General features: G+C 47.2%; 1 protein-coding gene across 1 annotated transcript in view; it reads right to left on the reverse strand.

Moving 5' to 3' along the window:
• Positions 1-1,814: 1,814 nt before the first annotated feature.
• The window catches only part of BTBD2 (BTB (POZ) domain containing 2), a 15,404-nt gene continuing 5,029 nt past the window's right edge, over positions 1,815-12,189 (reverse strand). The window contains exons 3-8 of the mRNA XM_009574817.1: positions 9,698-9,803; positions 8,708-8,905; positions 5,559-5,751; positions 3,757-3,844; positions 2,557-2,703; positions 1,815-1,987 (exon numbers count right to left, since the gene is read on the reverse strand). Of these exons, the coding sequence (XP_009573112.1) occupies positions 1,826-1,987; positions 2,557-2,703; positions 3,757-3,844; positions 5,559-5,751; positions 8,708-8,905; positions 9,698-9,803 (894 nt within the window). The 3' untranslated portion in view covers positions 1,815-1,825. The remainder of the gene's footprint in view (positions 1,988-2,556; positions 2,704-3,756; positions 3,845-5,558; positions 5,752-8,707; positions 8,906-9,697; positions 9,804-12,189) is intronic.

Raw genomic sequence — 12,189 nt, forward strand, 5'->3', positions numbered from 1 at the left:
TGACAGTATTACTGCTGCACGGCTGATGAGGAGATACCCGGCCGGCCACAGACCCGACCGGAGGGAGCAAGAGGAGGAGATGTCACTTCCCCAGCGAGCGAGCAGGCACCGAGCCATCCACACCAGCGAAAGACAACCAGGTTTTACCTTCTAGCAGCTAAATAAGGTGGCAACCGCTGCGAGTTATGACGGCTTCGCGTGCCTGGAGCAGCGGGGGAGGTTTGCAAAGGAGAACCTCGGCTTTGAGGCAGCACCACCCCGGCCAGCAAGTCCCGCGCGGACTTGGAAAGGCTCTGGCCACGCTGCCAAGCAGTCCTTTAATTACAGCTCCCTCTGCAGAGGAGGGGGAGGAAAGAGTCTCGTAGGCTTCACCAGCGGGCAGCGACCGTGAGGCTGCTCAGGCAGCCACAAGTACAAGCACAAGCCACCCGCCTCCTCCCCGGCAGGACGGCGCCTTCCCTGCTCAGCTAAAGTCGTACCTGCTTATGGGGAAAAGCAACCGGCCCTGGAGAGGTGAGAAGGGGACGTCTTCACGATTACCGAGCAAAACGGCCAGGTGATATCTGTAAATACCGCATCTTCCTCCTGCGCCTGTCCGAACAGGCAGACTGTGCAAACGTACACAGGCAAACAGAAAATCTTTGTTTTCCTAAACTGTTTCATAAATCCTTGTCCATCTGCTGCGTTATTAGGTAACAGGCAGTTGCACATCTTCCTACTTCGCATCAGGGCAGCACGCTCTGAAGCGGCCCAGGGGTGGGTTAGCAATGCACAGAAACAAAGAGAAAGTGCATTGAAACGTGCACGAAAACAGCAGCAATACACAGGAACGGGGGACCAGGTGAGGCAAGTTCCCTTGCTTGCTTCAACTGTCAAACCCCGACACTATCTGCAAAGGATTTGATGAGCACAGTAATGACTAGCGCGGGTGCCCTGCTGCTGAAGGCTGCTGGGGGTTATCTGAGGATCACCCATCGTTTGAAACACGCTACGGAGTTTGAAAGAAGCACCACCAGGCCCCAGCGCGGCAGCCTGCACACAGGGGAGAAAAAGCCTGCCCGGCCAGAGCCGCTGCCCCTTCCCGAGTCCGCAGGGCCACGGGCCGTCCGCAGGGGAGGGCAGTTCGCTGTCGCCAACTGCCCAAGGTAAAGGATTGTCACAAATTAGTGAGAATAGCATGAAAACGCCGCAGTCTCTCCAGAGGCGCTCTAGTTTTGAGGTCTCCCTCAAGACCGTGTAGTGCTGAAACAGCAAAGCCTCAGGGAAAAGGCCACTTTCCGTAACTTTTTGAAGGCGGCTGCACGCGCCGTGGCTGGCGGGAGGGAAGGCGCCAGGCACGGGCTGGCCCAGCCCCGCCGTTGCAGCGGCGCTGCCGGGCAGGCGTGGCAAACCGTCTCGCCTCGACTGCTGAGCTCGAGCAGAAGAGGATGGGCCACAGAGCCCTTGACTGTGTCTTTTTGCAGGATTATCTCCTCACAGCAGGTATAACCACAACCAGAGCCACTCGTTTCCATGCTTCTGACTGGTGGAAAAGCATCTACATTCATTACAGTCAAAAAAATGCATGTTGTTAGATAGGATTAATCAGTAAAGTGAAAAATGACTAGCCACAGACAACCTACAAATGATACTGGTATACCAGTTAGTCTGGTACGTGATAGCAGCAGAATCACTAGCACAAGGCAAAACATGAGCTTTGAAATGATTTTACTGAGACCTTTGGCTAGTGTGGCTCCAATTGGTGTGGTCAAACTCAGCCAGAAATTTAGTTTGGAAGGTCACGGGGAAGAGAACAGAAGAGTCCAGAGCCAGCTCCGCAGCTGCACTATGTGTAGAAGATGATCTCTGGGATTTGTCCATCCTCCACAGAAGTGCCGTTGTTATTCCCAGCCGCGTAACAGAACGTAAAGCAGGTTTTGGCTCCCGTTGTTGGTGATTCATGGATCACTTTGCGCAGTCCTTTGGTTCCGTAGTGGGAATCTGGACCCTGCGACGGTCACAGAAGACAAGAACAGATCAAGACAGGGATCGCAGCCCCGCAGGAACCTGCTGCCCAGGCACACTCTGGGAGGTTTGGCCTCACAGCCTGGCCCGAAGCAATGAGCTCTGGAGATCTCAACACCTCCCTTTTCTTTCTGGTTCTTGCACCTCAGATATTTTGAGCAAAGTTCTCGTCTCTAACAGAACTTAACACTGCATTTAACGAGTTAAATATCAACTTTTTTAAGCCACGGCAGGCAGGCTCTGGGTTACAAACCTGCAGAACTGACAGCTTATCTGTATACACCAAAAAAAAAAATCCCATCACTTCATCACTAACGTAGCCTGTTAATTACCATACACTTGCAAGACAAGTTAAAAACCAACTCCGAATGCTGGTGGTGGACATGCATATTGCACCACCAGGTGAAGGACTACAGAGCAGACCTTCGAGATTATACTACAGGCCTTGAAAAATGCAGAGCAAGAACCGTGTTGCCCTAAAGGGACTACAGAAGCCTGCTTTCACCTATCTTTATAAGCCTCTCTTCTACCCACGCCGCCCCAGGACGGTACCTTTAGAGTAGCACATGCTGTATAGTTGACGTTGGGTAGAATCTCAACAGGTTCCTTGAACATGACCCGGAAAGTGTTTGATGATCCGTCACAGCTGAACCCCGTGTCGTTCTGCCCCAGGACCGTGTTACTGTCTGTGTGGATGATCTGTAAGACACGAGTTAACTTTTAATCTGCACAGTTAGTTGAACGCTGCCCTGCACCAGTGCAGGCGTGTGTCCCCTGAACTGGACTGAATCCGAGGGACTCAACAGTTTGACCAGCCCCACTGCGACTGCACTACCCCATTACTTATGTCCGTCTTCAGTGCTGCGATCGCACCGAACAACTGCGGGCTCGGGTCCCAAACAGCCCAAGACGATCCCTCCTTACCCCGAAGCCTGGCAGAGGACTGCAGGCTGACGTTCTGCGCTTAGATCTTCACCTGCCTTTCTCCTCCAAGAGCTCAGGGGCACTAGAAGGAGACCCTGACAATTAAGGAAGACGTGCTGACAGACTGTGCTCGTCACATCAGCCGTGCTGCGTTGGGGTAACTTTCCTGGGGAGGTTCTTCTCAAGTGATCCAGACTGGGGTTACGTACGCGCAGCCAGAACAAGGCACATAACATTTCCGTAAGCCGCCCCAGTCTTTGAACAAGGTCACAATGGACTTCCGACAACTGAGTCTCCCTCAGTCCTGCTCGTCATCTCAAACAGGACACTGACGACGTGAGGCCGCACGTCGGCGCTGCGCAGGCCCAGCACAGACACAGCAGTCGCTTTCTTCTCTTCCTTTGTTGAACCGTGGCTGCTCCACTGCATTTGTTCAGCTCGGAGCAAAAGATGGTCCAAGTACTATTGCAGCACCCAACTGTTGCTGCAGCACCTGCAGGGCAGAATTGGCCTGGCCTGCTCGGCGTGGGAAAACTTGCACAGCTTCTTCTCAAACTGTGTCACAACTCTCCGAGACATATTTTCCAAGGCTGCGAGCGGACTTGGGGAGATACAGCAGTGACGCATGCAACGGGAGGTTGCATAAAATCAAGAGCAATAATCCCTCTTATCCCCAGTGCCCCATCTGGCCCTCATTACATCTGCCAACCACCCTATCTAGAAAACAAATACAGTCCCTTCTGACTTAAGATTTTGTTGCATATTCACTAAAATGTGTGGGTCAGTCCCTACAGCAGCAAGTATTTTTAACGTAGTAGAGAGAATTACCTGTATGTTTACTTGGTAATCCGTTGGCCCATGTATGGATCCGTATAATCCAAACCCAACTACAAATATCCTTTTGTTTACTGAGAACCTGCAGGAACAGATCAGGAAAGTAAGACCAACTTGCCACTCCTGTATTGTTTTAGTACAAGGACGATACACAAATATCTTCATTCACTTTAATTTTATACCTATGATTTAATCAAACATACTACAGTTTTAAGTGCAACTCTTTCTAGTAACCGAAATCCTTTACAGAAACTAATTTGTAAGCTTACACCTTTGACTGTCCTAATGGGCCGGCAATAATTTTGTTTGCTCATGTAAAATAAAAAGCTGTACAATCCCATCACTGAACTTCAGAGTCCAGGCTCAGAAAGCATTTCGAGGTTGCGGTACAATGTCAGCATCCAAAAACACCAGCCAGGCAAAGGCAGGGTAGCCCGCAGAGCGTGGAACAGTGCCCACCCTCACGGCAGCAGCAGTCTTTCCAGCAAGGTAACAGCAAAGACCACTTAAAGCATCATTAGATATTTCACTGCTGAGTACTGGAGGAGAATTGTTAATGTGCTTCTGAGTATTTGCCAGATATAGCTGCACTCAAGATTTACCCAAGAGTAGAAAATAAGATTCAACAGCTCCTGAACGCAGGAATCCCTGCTGCCTAAGGCAGCAAGGGGAAGGATATTCACCCCACTGCCCCACTACAGCTCCATCTTCTCAGGTAGCAGAAAGCCTCAGCGCCTGCCAAACGGCCAACATAATTTCTTCACCCGTCCACCAACTCCTTCAGTCCTGCCTGTTTCAAGAACAAACATCTGCGGCAGGCTAGAAGCCACTGTTCTGCAACCCGCATAAAATATTCAGTGTTGAAACTGCACACAAGCCTTGCTGAAGACTGGCCCTGATGCTGCCAGCAGTTGAACTTGAAGTCAAATACAAGCTCCAAAAGGTCTCTGAACGTTAGAGCTGAGAGCAGTAAGTGTTTGCAGCTAGCAGCTCTTCCAATTACTATCTCCTGTAAGGGGATGAATGGACCAGAAGATCTAACCGACAGCTCTATCGACAGGCAGGAGAACTATCAACAAAAAGGCTTAAAAATTTTAAAGAACTGTATTAATGCGAGTCCCTCTTCCACCCAGTACAAAAGATGAATCGGGAAATAACCAAGGCTTTCTGATTACCTCCTGTCTTACTCTAATCGTTTGGCCACACAAGGCTTGCAAACCACCATTTGCCATGCCACACCTCCACGTCTCTGTCACCATGACTGGGCTTTGCTGTTTCTCTACAAGCTTTGGTCTAACAAACTAGATATTAGCAGAAAAGCAGGCGCAGCAAGCATTTTATCCTAATCCCTCCCTCAAATAGGCAAGATTAAGGGCTCTCAACAAGCCACATTTACACTTACAATAGAGCAGGGAACCAGCCTGATGGAGCCCTGGTTAGTCGACATACCCAGGCACAGGAGGAAGCCATGAGCTGCCTGGTGACCCCAACCGCTACGTGCCCATACAGCTGCAGGAAGCCACTTGAAAAGGAGAGAAATAATCCCCCAAGAGGCTTGTGCTGGAGGGCCACGTTTGCTGGAAACCTTTGCCAATACAGGAGCAAAGTGGCAGCCTGCAGCTGCACGTGCAGGTTAACGCATCAGGCGATGCTTCTGCCCAGCAAAACGCTTTCCCTTCGCACTGGGGTTTATACGGTGGAAGTCAGGGTCTAGCACGTAACCTTGCGGGTTTAGAGTAGGCTCAAAGCTCAGTAAACATGAATCTATCAGCGGCAGAATTAGCAGAGAAGCTGACCTTATCCTGTCACTAGTCCCACTGTACCCCCAGCGGCTCTCCACCTGCTGGAAACGGCTGATGCTGCACTCCTTCCCCCGCAGGCAGCAGCGCGGTCGGTCGATGAACTCCACCCGCGGCTTCGGGTTCACTGTGAAGTGGAGGAACAGGCTCACCACTTCCCGGTCCGTGAGGATTCCCGACTGGGCAGGCCCTGCAAAGGAGCATGAAAGCAGCGACGCCGTCAGCCTTCAGAAACCAGAAGGGATCCTTTGGGGATTTACATGGGGAGGCAAACTTGACTTGCGGCTAAAGAGTGGGCCAAACCCACATCACACGTGGGATCTCGCTGGTGCGTCAGGAAGTTAAACCCCAGACAGAAACGAGCTGCCTGCCTTTATTTGCACGCCAGTCATGGACTGCAGAGCCTCTGCATGGAGCACGTACATGAAACGGCGATTAAGCGCACAGCTCCGCAGAGCCGAAATGCATTTGGCTAACAGGACTGGTTTTACAGGGATTTTCATACATCTACAGCGGTATTTTATAACATTTTAAAAACCTAAAACATGCAGCTAATCCTTCCCCCACTCCCTCAGGAGATGATAACACCGGTAAGAGACAGGGATTTTCATACATCTACAGCGGTATTTTATAACATTACTGTTAAGACATCATGAAAGCCCGTGAGGGAGGGAATGTCACCTGGTTACCATCAACTTAGAAAGTACAGCAGTATTTTTCAGTCAAGACAAAGGTGGTTCAGCTCATGCCTTGCTTTGACACCCTCCCTCCTTAAATGCCCTCCGGGCATTTAATCTCTGCTTTGGGTTGGTTTAGTTTTTTTAATACCTTTGTTGTAGAACCTAGGGAAAAATGCTAGCAATTTTAGGAAGAGTTGAAACACGTTCTCATCTTTTCTCCAGCAACTAGACGTTTTTTCCAAAGTGATGCTAAACTCAAGCTTTGGAAACTACTTTGAATACTTTCAAAAGTGGAACCGGGTAAAAATTAGTCTTTTAGCGTAAGAGTCAAAAGCTGCTCTGCACCTCTGTTTGCAAGAGGCTTTTAAGAGAAACAAGACTACTGGATACTGGAGAAACAATAGCATTAAGTGCTCTTTAATGTGGGAAGCAAATGCCTAGCTACTTGTTGGTCCAAAAAGACTTGTAGTTGGTTAAATTCAGCATGATGTTACACAGACATAATGTCGTCCAAGGCTGCAATAGGTAGAGATGAAAGAATTTAAGGAAGTCGACTGTTAACAGATAAATGAGCTTATGGATACTTTGCTCAGCAAAAATTAGCTGTCATTGATCATGTCTAAACTTATCCTGTGTTGCTGCAATTCAATTCTCAAATGTTTCAAATTACTTGCTCTAAGGGAAGGGAGTGACACATTTGCCAGTTAAAACATCTTCATGCAAAACTCCATCTTCGATACCAGATTATACAATAAACTGGTGAAACCACTGCCTGTAAAAATCCTTTTTTTTTTTTTTTTTTTTTCCCCCCCCTCTCTCTTTTCTTTTGGGAGAGAGGGTGGAGGGGAGTGGTTTCCCTCTCCTACCTCTGCTGTGATCACCAAAGAAACCGGAGTCACTCAGAAACTCAGAAAAAGGACAAAGCTGAAGCAATTCCAAGGTAGTCCCTTGTTTAAGGAACTGCTGACCAGCGCAGCCTCTCAGGTTTGGGGTTTCTTTTGTTCATCTTTTAGGTTAAAGTGGATGGAGAAAACTTAAGAGTTTCTCTCAAAGCAAGAAGACTAACCAAAGATCCAAGTCGAACAGGCAGCTGTGACAGACAGCATGGGGAGGGGCATTGACATTCCCAGCTCAAAGGCTTCAACCCAAATATGCCAAAATTAACACATTCCTCCCAGTGAGATAGAATGATACAAGATCCGAAGGAAGGGTTGAAAGAAACAGGATCTACAGAAAAATGCAAAGCTTGTTATACTCCAGCTACTCTGACGGCTGTAGCGCTATCCAGAAGGAGGATGCTCTCCCCCATCAAGCCGGATCGTAAGCCTGCGATCTCCTGCAACGCTGCTGTTTGGCATGATGCACACCGAGGAACAGCGTGCCGTGTTTTCACCCAGTGCCAACAGAAAGGAAAGTTACCCAGTTCGGATGAATGGATCTCTGCCTCCCTGACCAAGCCGTTTCTGAAGAGATTCACGTCTCTAAGACCACATCGCAGCTGTGACAGGCAAAATAGAAAGCGGGTACCAAGTTTTAAGCACAGATTTACTTCTTACTAATATCCCTCTTCGTCTTGAAACACGTACGTTAACTGTCGATAAGCTGACGCCATCTCTGCCTTGAGAAGTGATTTGCAAAGGAAGTGGTGTCAGTGACCCTTTTTGCTTCTTTGTACACATAACTGCAGCCTAAAACAAGTTTCGGTTTTGAAAATGGCTCCACGGTGTCTTTTAGCATGAAAACTATTTAAGCCAATTGCCAGTTTTCAATCCCTGGAGAATCACCAGAGTATGAAGTCAAAGACAACAGGCAATGAAAACAAAACAAAAAAAATCTTTAGTAAAAACTGTTAAATGATTTAGACATCTTTGTAGATCAAGAGCTTAATGTAAACTCAAAAAATGCTTTGAGACACAGACTAAACAACACCAACTCTTCAGCTCAAAGAACATTTTGAAAGTTTTTTCTCTTATGGGGCTCTGCTCTGAAAGGCATCAGCAAGACACGGCCAACACCACCACTGGATTACAGGCAGCAGCAAATAAAGGATGGGGAGAAACATCCTCATTTCTCTTTGGGAGCAGGCTACAATCAACATCAATTATTTGCAATCCCATTAGCTTTGTGTAGTTTAAACGCTTGGAATGGTTAGAAAGGAAAGCATGTGAACCCCTGTTTGGATCTTTGCTCTCAGCTGAATGAGAAAGTAACCATCTAAACATACGATGAGTACAGTCAGCTATGATCCGACCTGATGGAGCACCACAGTCTTTAAAACAAGAGTGAATGACCATGGATGAAAACAGCATTTACACAGTAGATTTTCTAGATCAGTGGGAATGGGGGATAATCTCAAATTTAAATTACTACAGGATACACAAAGAAAATCCATTTTCATATACTTGATCCTCTGTAGTTCAGAGAAAGCAAAGAGCAGGGTTGCCAGAAACGCCTTTGTTCAGTTACCTGCTGCAAACTCCTCAATAGTCATCAATGGGAAGCGGATAAGAGAAAGCGCTTTGCCCAGTACTTTCCGCTTGTTCTCTGGAATCACCTGAAGTTGCTGCCGTTGACACTCAGCCTCCGACCAGCGAACCACTGCATTAAACAAACGAACCTCCCGGATCCCCAGGGTATCCCTCTCCAGCACCGCAACCAGGGTGTCTGCAAAGCAGGACAGATAGTGACAACTTTAGGCACTAACCCAAATCACCCGATTTTACCTAGCCAGAAGTACCCTATGTACAGCCAAGGTAAGTAAAAGAGAAGCAATTGAAAAACCAGCATCTCCCAAAAGTGCTGCCTGCAGCCTCTGAGGAAGATATATTTGCATATTCCATAAGCAAGTAATTCACTGGAGCAGCAAACAGTGCTCAATTAATTGGCACGTTAATGGTAGTGCAGTAGAATGAATTGCAACTTTACATCAAATTGGATGAAGCAAGCAGCATGAAAGCCAGAAGGTTACCCGTGCCTTACCTCCATAGTCCATCTCATTAGAAGAAGGTTAAAGTTTGAATTTTAGTGTTTATTAACTGTGCCCAGCAAGTTTGAAAACTGTATACGATAATTATAATAGCCAGTTCTTGCTTCCAAAAACACAACACCTTAACTCCAAAACCTGACAAAGACTCAGGGAACAATGCCAACTCCACAAAAGAAGGCAAGTTACACCCACCCAAAACCTGCCAACATCAACAGAGGAAACGGGCTTTGTATCATGCCCAGAAAACTCAAGTTGCACCAAAGTAAGCAGATTCCAGGATATTTCTGCAAGCCAGCATGCTCTTTTGCAAATGCCTTGTCTCTAGGCACTTAGTGCCAGAGACTGGTCGTTCAACAGATTGCTCCAGAACAGCAAAGCCACGAAAGAGAAGAGCCAAGTATTAACCTGTAATAACTTTAGAGGCTAGCTCGTTATGAAAGCATGTAGAGGGAGGAGGGAAAAAAGCTTACCCAGATCAATGTCTGTAAACCCCTCCGCATTGATGGCATCTGATGTGTTCTTGTCTATGTTCTCTAGGCAAAGGCTGGCCAGCTGAGGTTCATCAAAAAGTCTTGCCTAGTAATGAAGAAGCAGTCGTTAACACAAAAGGTATTTTAAAGTTTACACTAAGTAAGGACCCCCCCTTCTCTCCCAGAGCCCATCTTCATTAGCAATACTATGCCTGACTGCATCATGAATTCACTGGGCTGCAGCAGTCTTTCACAAGCAGTTAAGCATGACAAGGCAAACTCTAGAAAAATCTGCATTTGGCATCGGTTCTGTTTAAGCTGTGCATGTCTTCACGCACGTCTTTGTTTTAACATCACATCAGTTAACACAGCTACAGTGCTTTCTAGCACCGTAGTGACCATGGGTAATTTTTACTACATCATTTTTATATTTAGAAGAAAGCTTTGCCCAATGACTCCTGGCCTGCTCGCTCTAGGAATATGCAGAGACAGCTTATTCTGCAAGAACATAGTCACACTGATCTCATGTATTAGCAAAAACGCCTTAGCAGGCACACTGCTTGCATCCCAGGGAGATGTACAAAACCCTGCAGGGTACGCAGCCTGCTTAGTGCATTTGCATGTTTTGCACAGAAACAGCTACTCTAATATAGTTACCTTAAAGAATTCCCCCCAAAATAGGTTACTATTCCAAACAAAGCCGGCACACAGCTTGGAGAGTTGCTTAGAATCTCTCTGCCCAACTTAAGTACAGTCTTGTAACAATTTCACCACCACTTCACATCCCCCTGGACTGCCAAGACATGTTACCGACCCTGTGCCTAGCATAAGCAGAAATGAGGTGGGAACACACTAAGATCATCTCTTATTTCCCATGCTTTGGTTTTGCTATTTAGGAAAGAACTGCCTTAACATCACACCTAACATTAGCGCAAGAGTACACTGGGACTTGAACAGGTAAGGTCTAAATATTGTGTTTTGGGTTGGGAATTCACTCACGGAGGCTAGCGCTATTGAGCATCTTCTGCTTCACCCTTGCACACGGGCTGTAGAGCTCAGCAAGCCCAACCTTCAATGCCGAGACCTCAAGTGCAGAGATACTACTCTCCGTTTTCTCAGGGACCAGGGAAGCTTCAGCGGTCGTCACCTGCTCCTGGGGCTGGAGGACTGCCAGTGCCTTGGACTCTGGCATCCAAGAGCTGTGCCTGACTCAGCCTTTACTACTGTAGTGGCTCTCTTTTGACACTTGAAGGACTTACGTTACTCACAGAGGTCTCCCCGACAGCGGCTTTAGGCAAGCCATTATTTCCTTGTTGATCAAAGTGACATTTGCATGTACGTCTGGCATGAAAGAGGATCATGGTTCACTATGAGGCACAATCAATTAGGACAGCTATTTGCCACTGATATTTCTGCCAGAGATTAGCAGTTCCTTGAAATGCTGTCAGTGACACAGTTGCTGGACCAGCAGGATTCAGCAATGATACATGCAAAGGAGGTTTGGGGCTCTACAATCTTAGGTCCATAATCTTAAGCCTGTTGGGAAATGTTTTGTACAAGATGCATCTCAGGTCTGTAATTGACTGTACAAATTGTCAATTTGTTGCAGTAAAAGCAGAAAACAGAGGCTGATTTTCACACTGAAGGACCAGAACTGAGAGCATTTTGAGAACAGATCCATTAAGTGAGGTGCCTCGTGCAGCCAGCCATTGACATACAGATAAGTTTCTCAAAGAACACCAGCCTCAAACATTTTAGGGACTTGATATACTGCAATAGTGAACATAAACTAGATACTAATTACCACTGATAATTAATCATAATGGATAAGCCACAAACAAAAGGAACCAGGAAAGCCTGTCTCCATCTGGCATTTCAGCTGCCCCAGTACAGCTGACAGAGTGTCAGGCAGTATCTTGTTTCTGATATCTGAAAAACTAGGACACCTTCCTCTTTTGACAAAGAAGGACCTTTGTGACTTGTAAGGAAGTCCCCATGAACCTGAACGTTACCTTGCCAAAGCTGCGAAGTCAGGTTGCACAGACTTAGCATGCCGCAAAAATCCCTGCATAAAGAATACCACCAAAAAGCTGACACCTCTAATCCTCATGAGGTGATGGCTAGCATAAGATGCCCTTTCAAAACTGCAGCCTATGGGAAAGATCTCTTCTCAGCTCTTGGATAACAGCTCCTGATCGTTCAGATTGCAGGCTGCAGAACCCAAAGAACGGGAGAGCTGCAGCCAAAGAGTTACAATTGTCCTACCACACATCAGATGAGAGCGCAGATTTGGCTACCCCATCGCCCAGGCAAGAATCTTTAAGTCCCGAATCTTCCCCAGGGAAGTGCAGCGTGGTTCTCCCCATGTCTCAGAGGCTGCCTCGCCCATTTATGGCACGTGGAAAAGGGCCAAGTTAAAAAGAGGATGTGTAAAGAGGATATGGTATTTTGCAGCAATAGCCGAATCCTAGCAGTGAAGAGCGCCTAAAATC

The sequence above is a fragment of the Fulmarus glacialis genome, unplaced genomic scaffold (genome assembly GCF_000690835.1).
Source record: "Fulmarus glacialis isolate BGI_N327 unplaced genomic scaffold, ASM69083v1 scaffold20523, whole genome shotgun sequence".
NCBI lineage: Eukaryota > Metazoa > Chordata > Aves > Procellariiformes > Procellariidae > Fulmarus > Fulmarus glacialis.